Genomic DNA, 13,141 nt, shown 5'->3' with positions numbered 1-13,141 from the left:
GGTTTAGTTATGTTTGTGAACAGAGTAAAAAATTAGTTTCAGTCCATACAATAAGATACCAGCAAGCTATCCTTTTAAACCTTCCGTAAATGCAAATAGGTAAGTACAACATGAAGAATATTTTTAACATTTAACACAGTCATTTTATCTTTGTGGATTATGTAGGATCCTAAAAGGAGGAGGACATATTTAACTTGGAACGGACAATTGTGGGTAGAGGTACTACTCCCAATTTTATAAAGTATATTATCTGTTATAATGGAGACATACTTACATAAGTTTTCAAGTGCATTTTAATTAAGACATCATTGCATTGCATTACAGTTTCCCCAAGTGTGAATTAATAATGACATTGGCATTAACTGTATACCATCCTTTTGTTCCATTCAGTATGTGCAATCTAATCCATTCATAGCACCTCTTTCTTCTGCTGCCATGACAATCAGGAGCTGTAGGAGATACATTTATGTTCTGAGAGTGTTGTATTTTTTCAGTTATTTATTTTATGTGGGGTTTATTTCTTCACAAAGGAAATGATGCAGTAATCAACTGATGACAGTTCTGAAAAGTTTGGTACAGCAGTTCTACATGTTGTGGCTTTGCTGAAAGCAGCAAAACACTGTGGGTCTTATGTGAAGGCATGCTTTTACCATTGTCATTTTTTAAAGCAAGAATTCTTGGTTTTAATGTTTCTCACTGAATTTCAGTATTGTAAATACATATTTGTGTGCTCTGTTCTTTTACAAGATACCATTTCAAACAGTGAATGCTATTAGCTTTTGCATTCTAAAATTTGTTTCTTTTAAGTGCACATTACCCTGAGTTTTTTATACTGCACGGTAAGTATTGAGACGTGATTAAAATGTGTATATATATATATATAAATATATATAAATATATAGTTTCAAAAACATTAAAATCTGAATTTGTTTTAAAACAAGTTTGTTTTTTCTCTCGAAATGAAATGCACTGTTTGTACTAGTGCGTAATTCAAGTTTGACATGGGAATAATACAAAGCCATGTCCAACCATAAAATCCACAGTTTTTGGGTAAATCAAAATTAATGTATACCTTAATTTTTAACCAGAAATGTATGTATGTCATTTGTTCTCTGGGTTTAAAACCTGCCAAGACTGTTGCGTATCACTGTTCTTTTATGTGAATTGAGCTTTGTACTGTACATGTAATTTCATTAAAATGAGTGCATGTTCTTTTTTTAATCAGAAAGTTTTATAATCTAATCAGTGTCTTCAATTCTGGAGAAAAGTGGCATTGTTGTTTTTGTATATAGAGCATCGCAGTGCATGGAATAGCTTATGCATTTTATTAAATGCTGTAAAAATGTGGAGTTACAACATTGTGGCTAAAATACTACTACTATACAGAGCAGTTTATATAATTAAATTACATAATGCAATTAAATGCCTGTTTCCTTGTCAAGTTTGCTTGGTTCTATACGAACAGGGAAAAATAAGAAGGGGTGTGATGTGGTCTATGAATTGCTTCTTGTGTAGATGGAGACATTTTTATAAAAGTTTGTATTAGAACCTAAACTTTGTTGAATGTGGACTTTATTGATCTTTTGAAGTCAGATTTTGAAAGACCTCCTTCAAAGACCTTTGCTTGTCCAAAACAGATTAAATATGGAAATTAATGATTTGTGATATAGACATCATTTATTAGTAGATGTTTATTATTATTTTCAAATATATTCTCCCTCTTAATTTTAAGTCTGATGTAATTATTGCATAATACACTTTGAGGCACCATATTTATGGGTGTCATTAGAATTTCTGATTTGAAATGAAATGATGAAAATTAGATCGAACAGTGGGTGCTAATCCTCCCAAAATTAAGTAACTTTAGTAACTTTCAGCAGCAGGCACTCCCACAAGTAATGATGTGTATAATTTTCTTCTTCACTGTTCTTCTAATGCAACAAACAGTATGTAATATAATATATTTGCTTTAGTATCTCTAAGCTCTCCCTATGTGGACATTTCAAAGGTAAGCGATTAAAGTACTTGTCATACTCAAAACAGTATAATCAGACGTGTGATTTTATGTTCGAGCGAAAGACGTAAGAATCCACTCTAATCCTCAAATGTGACAACACGCCCCCTTCCCCATTCAAACACCCCACAATCACAGGCTACTAACTCCACCCCGTTTTGAGTTGACCTAGCTTGACATTCGTCCAACCCTTCTTGCCATTACTTCCGGAAAGCCTTAGAATAAAGTCTGGTGGTTAATGTAGTTTTATTTCCAAATTCTACGTGCTGTTCGTGACGATCAGTTGTTTTGATTACATTCTAGACCTCAGAATAAAAGACAAGTAAGATTAATCGCTTATAATGAAATTATTTTCACTTAACTAGCCACAATTAAAGGTATTCTGTTTCCATGTATAATAATGGAACTACAGATACCAAGATGCCACGCGCGAGTAAGCCGTTCTCACGTTCAGTCTGCATGCACTTTTTGCGATACATTTGCTTGTCAAACGTTACTTAAATGATAGTGGTGGTAATTGAATTCTTCTGATAACCATGCCTATGAAAGGACGGTTCCCCATTCGGAGAACCCTTGAGTATCTTCAGAAAGGGGAAATCGTCTTTAAAAACAGAGTAAAGATCATGACGGTGAATTATAACACGCATGGGGAGCTAAGCGATGGAGCAAGGTCAGTGCTGCTGAAAAGCCAGCTAACTAGCCAACACTGGCAAGCATTGCGTTTTCACCAGCGTTAGATATAGTAAACTTTCAACATCATGGCTTAATAAACAACGGTAATTTCCGGTGGCCTCTGTAATACGTTTTTTTCCTGATTTGGAATGTTTGAGCAAGGTTGAGATTGACGTTGTTGTTGTCGGCTGCAACCTGTCAGTCTTGCTAATTCTTAATGTGTATTTTTTTCATTGACTTGTATCTCTTTCTGTTTTAGGAAGTTTGTGTTTTTTAATATTCCACAAATTCAATACAAAAATCCGTGGGTCCAAATCATGATGTTCAAAAACATGACTCCATCGCCATTCGTCAAGTTTTACCTTGGTATGTGTCTCCGTAGCCTCCATAATTTTACAGCGAGATGTAATGACCTACGATTTCAATTTCTATCTTTGAAGCAAGTGGGACAGGTTGCTTGCGAGCTAACATTGTAAAAAAATGTGAGTTGTAAATGAAATTGTATAGATATGACCAGCATCAGAGTTACTTGTAATTTATTGTGAAAACACATGTTATCACTTCCATAAAGTAATTAAATCTTTGCTCGTCTTTCCGAAATTTGTATTCATGCGCGTTGTGCAGTGGAGATGGATCATGTAATGATTTCCCTTTTTTACGGTGCGTGTCTGTTTTCTTTCTGTTGTACACATAGATGATGGTGAGCAAGTTTTGGTAGATGTTGAAGGAAAGGACCACAAAGAAATCAACCAGCACATCAAGAAGATTTTGGGAAAGACTGAGTAAGTGTTAGAGAAAAGGTCGCAGCAGAGATAAGAGTCAAGGGAGAACCCAGCACCTCTGTTTTATCATAATGAGGACGCCATTCTAAGGTCTCGATATGCCCTAAAGCATAACAGGTCAAAGTTGCATTATAGATATTAGCTCTTATCTAGAGAGACTTACACTGTCTACAAAGCATTCACTTTCACAGCTGGATATGTACTGATCTCATTTGGGTTAAGTCTCATGCTGAACCAGCAGCCTTAGGGATACAGGTCCTGAAACTTGCCACTGCTGAACACTGCTGCCTTACAGCAGGCTCTTCAGCATGGAGGGATTCTTTCTGTCCATTAGCTGTGTGTTCTCTTATTTAAAGGGTAAGAATTTCTGATTACCACATTGTCCTGGCAAAATTGCTGATGTTCAATGTTTCTAGGATTGGCGTTAAATTTCTCAATTTGTAAAATTCTTAAAAAAAAAAAAAAAGATTACATGCAGTCAAATCATTTGCAAACATTAATTCATTAATCAGTTTGACTAGAATAGTAATTATTTGTTTTTAATAATTTTCAAATTCCCTCACTGATAAAACGTTATATGTTACCTTACTGTTTGCAAGTTTCTGGTTAAATTGACGTTTCCCCATTCATTTGCAGCTACCACTGTTTTACAAAGGCTGTGTATCAGCTACACACAAGCTTTACAAATGATGTCTGAAAATGAACTGGCAATGCACAGATTTTGCCTTTTTTGTTTTTAGTTAAACAAAAAGGGAAACCTAAACCTTGGCTACATTACCTGTTGACAAATAGCAAGTATCTGCAAAACATGATAACACAACCAATTTATGTGGGCACTTGCCCTCAATTTTCAGCAGTGTCAGAGGCCTTACGAATAATGAAAATGATTATATAGGTGATCAGCAAACATTGTAAACAAAGGGATGTCGGATTGGATGTGTCTTTCCACATCCTCATACTGCTTCTCCCCACTTTCCAGGGAGGTGCTGAATGCTGAAGCTCAAGCTAGGATGGTGGCTTCGAATCCAGCCAACTTTGGGCCCAAGAAGTACTGCCTGAAGGAGTGCATGTGTGAGGTGGAGGGACAGGTGCCATGCCCATCATTGGTGCCTCTGCCTAAAGAGATGACAGGCAAGTTTAAGACCCAGATGAAAGCAGCCCAGGACTGAAGGAGAACAGTTGGGACTCTTGTATATACTGGACTGTACACACTGCTGCTGTTTGTTTTTGTACAATAAAGAACTGAAAAGGCCATCTGGTACTTTATGAAAGAGTTCTATCACAAGGAAACTTTCAATACCGCACATTTTTGCCCACCAGGCTTTATATTATAGATTTTGGCTCAGTGGAGTCAGTTGTGTCTCAACAATTTAAACAAATAGATTTCACAGTCTGAATCACAATCTGAATCCTAATGATTATCAATAAGAGTTGACTGAAAGCTTTACAAACTTTTGCCCCTGTCAGAACCAGGGTCATTTATGTCTTAATGGTGTAATTGTTGTGTTGGCTCTTTGGACCGCCTGGACATTACGGACATATATGTACATATGGGCTTGGCTTTGAGCAATAATTTAAATTTTTAAGAAAAGATGCATTATTTACATGTTAAGCACAAGTCAGTTTTATTAGTGCAGACTGACAACTCCTTTAGATGCAGACGGAGTACAGGCAACGCTATTGTAAGCTACATTTAAAATCATTTACATTTGTCACAAATACATAATTTCTTTTTTACAAGTTGTACTGTTGTCTTTTCAGCCACAATGGAGTAGTGTGTTTCAGTGGAACAGAAGGACAGCTTAAATGAAATATTGTTTAATATAACTAAGAAAAGCCTAAATACAACTACGATATTAGTAAAACAAAGTCTTGTTAACACATGGATAGACAAGAAAGAATTGGGGCTTGTCAATGGTATGCATAATACTGCATTACTTTAGTGTTAAATGATACATTTGCCTATGTAAGAAAAAGACATCAGACAACACCTATCAAAGTTACATCTTAAAACTAACCAACAAAAGCAGATGCTGTCGCTGCTAATACAATCCTATCTCTGACCATACAACCTCATGCACACACACAAATGGTAAGATTGTTTTATTTTATTTTTCATGTTCTCCATCACTCCCTCTTTAGCAATGTTGCCTTGGAAACAAGGGTGTATTTTTGGCTCCAGAGACGAGGTGTGGATTGTTTTGACAAATATGGAGAGTCTGTGTTTGATTGTGTTAGGAAATACGTTATGGAAAACCAGGCTCCACATATGGTGTCTGGTTACCAGTCATTGTGTAGGACATTTTAAATATTTGGATGAGGAAGAAAAAAAAGGCAAGGGGATGAGCAATTTTCTTTTGAAACTGTTGTAAAATGACAAAAGCACAGTGGCTGGGTTTCATTTTCCATTTCACGTGGCTGTTCCTTTTGGGAAAATATTTAAATTAATGTGCATTTATCTCTAATACATCTAGACATTCTGATAGCTAACTGTAAAATGTCAACTGGAACTACTATCCAATATAATAATGACCTTAACGGACCTCACATTCCCTTTATTAAACAGCTGACAGGACAGGATTAAAGCAGACCTCTAAAAAGTGCATAGTTAGTTAGCTGCTCATAGGGCAAACTGAATTTATTGTAGCTGTTAAGCCAGGTAGTTCCATAAACTAGGCCTGACAATCACCCAGTTGGCTGCATGTTTATATTTGTCCATGGCTGCTTCCTTCAGAAAAGTCAATCAGCAATAAGTCACTTTGCCACTTTAAACTGGACGTCTTTAAATGGAAGCAATAGAACAATAAAATGTCAGTTTAAAGCAAATAAGTGTTGTATAAATTAGTATTTTCGTGTTAGGTACTTTCAAGAGATGATTACTTGCTTCAAAAGACAGGTCATGCTCTTCCCTCCTGCATGTCTTATTTGACAAAAAAAGTGGTAATGGCCAAGATTGACTCTTTTGGGGTGCATTCAGGAGGAAGGGGAGATGCACGTCGGTCAGACGGAGCTGTTCTGTACCAGGTGACACTTCAATATAGCAGGGTGGCATCACACAGAATACGGATGCAACCTCTTGGAACATTGAGAATCTGGCTGACATCCACTGTCAGTCACGCATGCAGAAGCTATTCAAGAAGCCAGACTGAACTGCAGTCTCATGGTGGTACTCAGCAGCCGCAGGAGTTCAGCTGTTCCACTTTGTGGCGTATGCTGTGGAGTCAGCACTGGTGGGGGAGAATTGTGGGAAGTCCCAAAGGGTGAATGACCTCAATGTTTCTGCTGATTTCTGATATAATCATTCACGTGAAATAAATGATCTGTAAACCCCCAGCAGTCATAAAATAAGGACTGGATTCTATTTTTAAGTGCAACTGGCAAGCATTTTTAACAAGGCTTGTTTGTTTCTCCTAAGCCTTTGAACTTGTTCTTGTAATGCAGAAAAAAATGCCATAACACACTACATTTGTTCAGTCAATGGCTCGATGTCCATCAGATAACATAGGGCTTGTTGTATGAAGTAGTTGTCTATTCACAGGACTGAAGCTGGGCAAGACACTGCAGCTCATACATAAGGCTTTCCACCAATACTTGACACATCACAGGACTTTACAAGCTTCATTTCCTCTTCCTGTGACTGTGTGGAACAGGAGATAACATTTACTCCTACCAGTATTGTGCTTCTCTGTGAAAACATCTAAATCTGAAAGACCAGCACTTGCTCTTAATGACAACTACAGTACATGTTTTTCTGTAAATTCCAATACAGGTAACAACAAGAAACAATCAAGCCAAAAGCAACTGTCCATAAAAGTGTTATCACATACAATCATTGTGTCTTTTTCCTCTGCTCCTGAAGGGTGCGCTGTAGTTCCCGCAGGTTCTCGGAGAGCAGCTCCACCTCGTCCGTGCGGCCGCTGAGCTTGGCGTCGAAGATGTACGCCCGAATGTTATCGATCTGCTGGAGCAGCAGCTCCTCCTCGATGATGTCCTCGTCCGTGGGGCCATCGTCCTCCTCAAAAGGGTTGGTGGAGGCCCCCGGGGGGGTGGCCGACGCTGTGGCGTTGGAAGTCTCAATGAAAGGGTTGCCTGCGTCCTCATCATCCTCGAAAGGGTTGCCAGTCCCTGCGACCTCTCCTTGGCCTGTCGTGCACTCCTCCTCCACCTCCCCTTCCTCTTCATCTTCAAAGGGGTTGTACTCCTTTTTGCCGTTGGACACGTCTTTCTGAGAGTTCTCTTTCAGTATCTCTTCTGCGAAGGGGTTAAAGGGATCATCCTCGATGGGGGTGGAGTCACTTTCCTCGAAGGGATTTAGGGAGGTAGCTGGGGTGCTGTTTTGTTCTTCCACGGTATTAGGCTGCGGCTCCTGCCGTCGCTGCTGAGGGGGCGTTGCTTCTCGGCTCGGCAGGTGGTGGAACGCTTTCATGGACTGGGTTTTCGAGAGAGGGCTGATCTTGGCTGTGGTGGCCCCCAGGCTTCCTCTGTCGTACTCTTCCCCACGCTGGATGGTCTGCGCCTCCCGGAAATCCAGGGAGCGCGTGCGGGTGTGCATGGTGGCCCTCTGCTGCTCCTCCCTCTCCTGCAGGAGGTGCAGCTGCTCCTGCTGGAGGCTCTCCTCCTCCGCCATCTTCTTGGACAGCTGGATGGCCAGCGAGGTCTGCTGCTGGTCGTACTCGTCCTGCAGCTGCCGCAGGTTCTCCTCCAGCATGGCCACCTCGTCGGTGCGCCGGGCGGCGCGGGCCTGCTGGAGGAAGGACTGGATGTTCTCGATCTGCTGCAGCAGAGGGTCCTGGACCTCGCTGGTGTGCAGCACGTTGGAGGAGGGCAGCCAGCCGCCGGCTTTAGTCATCGTCGGTCTGGGGGGCTGGCTGGTCTCTCCGTTGGTGTTGGCTAGTGAGCGGGACTTCTCTATTTCCGATCTTCTCTTCTGTGCCTCCAGCGCAGCCTGTTGGACAGGAGACATGCTAAAACTGTGCGCCTGCCTTGCCAATTTGCTCATCTAAAAAGGCTCTACTAAGACCTCATTCTGACCTTTCATCTGTTGAAAAAAACTTGGCTTAAGATGCCTGAGAAGTCATACAAATAAAAACACAAAAGTACATGATTTTTTCGTTCTAGACTGAAAGTTCTCAGCAATGTCCCTCTCACCTGTCTCTCCTGCTGCAGCCTCTTCTCCTGCTCTTGCTTCCTCTTTTCCTTCAGCTCTTCGTATTTCTCCTTAGTTGGCAGCGACATCAATCCTAGTAGTTTTTCCTGAAACAGAAGTTATGGCTCAGACAGAGATGATGATAGTAGCACATTGCCTGAACAGTGATTACAAGTCATTTACCACAGCAGAAGTTCAGCTGCACTCTTACCTGTACAAAAAGTGTGGCTGTGTATCTGACCATCTTCTGCAGTTGTAGAGTCTTTGGGTGGGGTGGGGGATCGTCTTTTATGCCCAGGGTGAGAATCTTCTTACTGTGCGCCAGCACAAAGAATGCATTTCATTGATCAAAATTTCACTCAGCATATTGCGCCTTCATGTATATATAGTGAAACCAAAGGGTAAAATGTCTGCGAGAAACAGCAAGAAGGTACCTCAGTGCATCAATCAGTTCATAGTATTTCTGAACTTCTATTCTCAAGCCACCAGCATGTTCTAGATTGTAGGTGGTCTCTCCAGCACTGCAAGGGAATTACATAAAGGCGATTAAGGACACCCACACATACTACTAGTGAGGCAAATCTGCTGAACACTTTTTAGAACAACCTGTCTTCAATGAGAAAGACCTTACTTCAAAGACTCAGCCATTTTTATATACTCTGGGGCCTTCTGGTCCACCTTCTCCATGCAGGTTCTTAGCCTCTGGGGATGAAAGAAATAAGCAGTGAATATGTCGAATTCAGGTTGAGCATGTGAAGCGGCAGTGTAGCATGATGGTAAGGAGCAGGGCTTGTACAGGTTGTTCGTTCAATTCTCCTGCTGGTTCACTGCTGCTGTACCCTTGAGCAAGGTACTTAACCCAGCATTGCTTCCTTAAATATCCTGCCGTATAAATGGATAAAACTGTAACCTATGCAAGTTGCTCTGGATAAGAGCATCTGCTAAATGACAGCGATGTTATAATGTAAAGTAAGACACGCTGGGCAGGACACATCTAGGCGCGGCACCTCGTAGAGCTTGACGATGTCCGGCACGTGGTCCTTCTCCTCCAGCTTCTGCTGCCGCTTCAGCAGGGTGTCCATGCAGTGGCGGCAGCAGCGCACACGGTCGTCATCCTTCTCCTCCAGCATGGAGCTGACGCTGCTCAGGCTGCTGATGCTGCCGCGGCGCGAGCCCGGTCCGCTGCCCCCTGCTGACGAGGACTGGGACTGGCCCGGGCTGCCCGGGGCACACAGCGCCTCCCTGGTGCCGCTCGTCAGCTTATCTGCATTCAGCAAACGGAGCCAGAGAAAGGCCACCATTAAGCTCTGAAGCTGTGGGTGTTGAAAGTTTTTCTTTGACATTTTGCACTCACTTGCACTGGCTGTTTTCGTTAATGACTACAAATTCAGCGAAGCTTTAAAAGAACTCGCTATATTGCCTGGGTGTTAATTTGACTACGGTCATGCAAGTTTTATGATTGCTTTTCAAAGGTCAAAAGTAAGCTAACTAAACTATGCTTTCATTTGAAGTGTGTTTTGAGCATTGGTGATTCAAACATTAATATAATCAAACTAATGTAAAGGTTAGAACCTTTACACTGTGTGCGATGCCATACTTACGTGCCAGGGGGAGGGGCACAAACTCCATGCACTTCCTGCACATGATGGACCCACAGAGACGGCAGTGGTGCCGCCGGTTGCGAATGTTGAACTTGTTCCCACAGTCTGGGCAAAATGGCACATCGGAGTCGCTCACCCATGAAACAACGGACTTCTCAATGGCTAAGAAAACACATTACAAGAAAACTTTATACTGATGCAAATACTGCGCTTATTTGTGATCAACATTCATTTGAAATTCAGTTTTAATTAATTATGGATACAATTTTCAAAGGATTTTTTAAATTACATATTTAAAATATGAAAATGCAGGAGTGATTAAAGTCTTGTGGACCTCTACATAAATCTCTGAATCACCTCTAATCTTGGCAGCATCCGTGGCGGTTCTGTCAAATGATGTAAGCTGAAAAAGAGTAGGAAATGTAAGTGATTGATATTGATATGTGCTATTTCCATACTTACAGATTGCAAAAGCATATGTTGCAATACATGAAAAAAATTATTCTATATCTACATTGTTATTTTTAATTTAGCCCTTATCCGAGTTCAAATATCTGTTCTGGATTATACCGTTTCCTTGCAACAGTAAAGAAAACTGTTTTCAACAGGTATTTAGCTTTTAAACAGTTCAGTAAACACAGATGTGATACAATACACATCTTGAAGACATTCAACAGCTCCACCAAAGCTACATGTGGGCTTTACTCTCAGAGCCAAAGACTTAAACAAATCATAATGTGTTTATCTGGTCTCACTCACCTTCTCTAATCTGATGATTAATTTATTGACCTCAATGACGTAATGGTCAATCCTTGCTGCTCTGTATTTCTTGAAAGTGTCAAGATGACTTCTTGTTGCTCCTAGAAATATACGATAACATGCTACATCAGTGTGAAGTACTTCTCTGCATCTAAGGCAGCCTGTAAACATTCAGACCACTAGGGAACTGGAGGCACTTCAGATGAGATACTTCAAAAATCCTATAACATAATAACCGTATTTGACTTTGAATTACAATAATGTCAACAGCACTTCACCATTCCAATTACATGAAGCTAAGCGATGTTTTCAAATACCCTCTTCTTTGTTCAGTGAGTAAGTGCAGAGAGCTTGTGCTGAATAAGCTTGGGCAGAATAAGCGCTCCTTCTCATGCAGAGAGAGGACATGGAGGAGCTCAGAGCACACCCACTCTCACCTAGTTCTTGGGGCTCCCACATGTAGGGGTCCACCCCCCCATAGTAAAAGGACTCGTAGCTCCCACCATCAGTGCGATCTTCCCCATCCCGCTTCAGGAGCTTGTCCTTGGCTTTCTTGGCCTTCTGCACTAGGCCTGCCAAAGAGAGAGCGTCGCTATCATTTGTTTCTTTGGATGAGTTACCTTACGGACTATAAAAACAACCAAAGACAGCTGCTGCATTAGCTCACTTTTTATCTGGCCCTTGACATGGCGGTCCTCGCCGGCATGCTCCTCCTCGTAGTGGTCCTGGAGCTGATAGAAGGACTGCAGGTCCTTCAGGCACAGTGGGCACAAGAAGCCCTCCTTCACCTCCCCCGGGCCCTCGAAAGGAGGGGGGTAGCTGGAGGCCATGCACAGAGCTGCTGGGCTTCACCTGGGGATGGGGAGGGGAGGGGGGGGGGGGGGGGGTATTTCAGGGTCCTGGTGGCAGGCAGCAGCAGAGCCAGGGCAGTCCGTCACGCTGGGCTACCCTGGGGATGTGTCCCTCCCCTCACCCACTCCATAGCACCACAGGACCCCCTGAAATACACACAGGAGCAGGGAACATGAAAAGAAATGGCTCCACTGAGAGCAGAACACACACTATCAATGTGTGTTTTCAGGCTTCCATCTGATAACATGCATGTTATGGTATGAGGAACCTAAATGAATGCTCTGCAGATGAAAGCTGCATGCTAACTATTACTATCACAGGAACCTGCTAGAGACCTAAATGCTGGAATGCCTTGCAATACAAATCTTAGCTGTTTTGGCTAAGCATACAAACCGATAAGCTGGGAGGGGATTGTAAACATGCTGTCAAAGAATAAAGAGGGCTGTCAAATGGGCTCGGTCAGATAAGGCGCTCCCGTCGAGCGTAGGATGAGCCCAGTCATGCCAGCTGAAAGCGGCTTTTTTTCTCCAGGTCAGCAAGGTTTCATCTCAACCCTCACAGCTACCCTGAGACACATCAGGCACCCATGAGCTCCTCAGATGTCAGTGGAGACATGCTTGTCCTCCAGTCAGTGTTTTCTCCATTGCTGTTGACTGTGGGACTCATAGTGTGAAGAACGGTGGTGAGACAAGTCTAATCCATGATTGCTAACCCCAAAAAGGGGTGCAAAGAGGAGAAAAAGTAAAAGACATAATATCCTTGGACAATGAATACCACCAGGGAGACTTAACTGCACTCATAACAGGAGGACTGTGGACCACTAGCTTTGAGGATTACATAACACAGAGTAGCATACAAATATCTTTTGCAACTGATCCTTTCCTTTGCTGGGTGTTTTTGTGCCTTTGGTTGCTGGCTGGTACAGTGTGTCCCTACAGGTCATGGAATGTTACAGTATGACCGTGTTAAGATACTATACATCTGTTCCTCAATATGAACAATACTGAAAATTCTTTGTAAAAGCTCAAGCAAATACTGACAACTGCCCTTGAGTATGCAACTGCACTGCAGTGAGTCAGTTCCAGTTCATTAATGCAAAGGTGCAAAATGAATGAAAAATTAACCTTCAAAGCAAAAGTGGAAATAGTGGCCATTCAACAATACGATTCATTGCAGTAGGGACAACCACATATCATTTCAGACTTATCAGAATGTATTAGAATAGTCTGATAATGTGGTGGCTCTCATTCTTATGACCTTCATTTTTTTCCCCCCTGAACAAGAGTCCCAAACAGAGCAAATGACAGGGCTCACT

General features: G+C 41.7%; 2 protein-coding genes across 2 annotated transcripts; one reads left to right on the top strand and one right to left on the bottom strand.

The window, feature by feature from the left end:
• The first annotated feature begins 2,457 nt into the window (after window positions 1-2,457).
• On the top strand, window positions 2,458-5,828 carry mrps25 (mitochondrial ribosomal protein S25). Its single transcript, XM_036533930.1, has 4 exons — window positions 2,458-2,684; window positions 2,946-3,052; window positions 3,381-3,468; window positions 4,448-5,828. Exons 1-4 carry the CDS (start codon window positions 2,551-2,553, stop codon window positions 4,635-4,637), a joined length of 519 nt encoding a protein of 172 aa, XP_036389823.1. The 5' UTR covers window positions 2,458-2,550; the 3' UTR covers window positions 4,638-5,828.
• Window positions 5,829-5,861: 33 nt separating this feature from the next.
• Window positions 5,862-11,804, bottom strand: LOC118781372 (rabenosyn-5). Its single transcript, XM_036534375.1, has 11 exons — window positions 11,642-11,804; window positions 11,412-11,546; window positions 10,975-11,075; window positions 10,573-10,618; window positions 10,216-10,377; window positions 9,622-9,878; window positions 9,246-9,316; window positions 9,049-9,135; window positions 8,826-8,928; window positions 8,617-8,721; window positions 5,862-8,413 (listed from the first exon to the last, which is right to left on the bottom strand). The coding sequence occupies exons 1-11, from the start codon at window positions 11,802-11,804 to the stop codon at window positions 7,298-7,300; spliced, it is 2,346 nt and encodes a 781-aa protein (XP_036390268.1). The 3' UTR covers window positions 5,862-7,297.
• Window positions 11,805-13,141: the final 1,337 nt, after the last annotated feature.

The sequence above is a fragment of the Megalops cyprinoides genome, chromosome 7 (genome assembly GCF_013368585.1).
Source record: "Megalops cyprinoides isolate fMegCyp1 chromosome 7, fMegCyp1.pri, whole genome shotgun sequence".
In the NCBI taxonomy this organism is placed as follows: domain Eukaryota; kingdom Metazoa; phylum Chordata; class Actinopteri; order Elopiformes; family Megalopidae; genus Megalops; species Megalops cyprinoides.
The sequence above is the reverse complement of the archived record's forward strand: the minus strand, read 5'-3'. Positions and strand labels throughout refer to the sequence as shown.

What these genes read in the sequence shown, in the direction of transcription:
- mrps25 (XM_036533930.1), top strand. Translation starts at nt 2,551, where the DNA reads ATGCCTATGAAAGGACGGTTCCCCATTCGGAGAACCCTTGAGTATCTT. An exon ending in GAGCTAAGCGATGGAGCAAG is followed by an intron (nt 2,685 to 2,945) that starts GTCAGTGCTGCT and finishes TTTCTGTTTTAG; the next exon opens with GAAGTTTGTGTTTTTTAATA. An exon ending in ATTCGTCAAGTTTTACCTTG is followed by an intron (nt 3,053 to 3,380) that starts GTATGTGTCTCC and finishes TTGTACACATAG; the next exon opens with ATGATGGTGAGCAAGTTTTG.
- LOC118781372 (XM_036534375.1), bottom strand. Translation starts at nt 11,804, where the DNA reads ATGGCCTCCAGCTACCCCCCTCCTTTCGAGGGCCCGGGGGAGGTGAAG. An exon ending in TGTGCCCCTCCCCCTGGCAC is followed by an intron (nt 9,879 to 10,215) that starts GTAAGTATGGCA and finishes TGCTGAATGCAG; the next exon opens with ATAAGCTGACGAGCGGCACC. An exon ending in GGCTGCAGCAGGAGAGACAG is followed by an intron (nt 8,414 to 8,616) that starts GTGAGAGGGACA and finishes CCTGTCCAACAG; the next exon opens with GCTGCGCTGGAGGCACAGAA.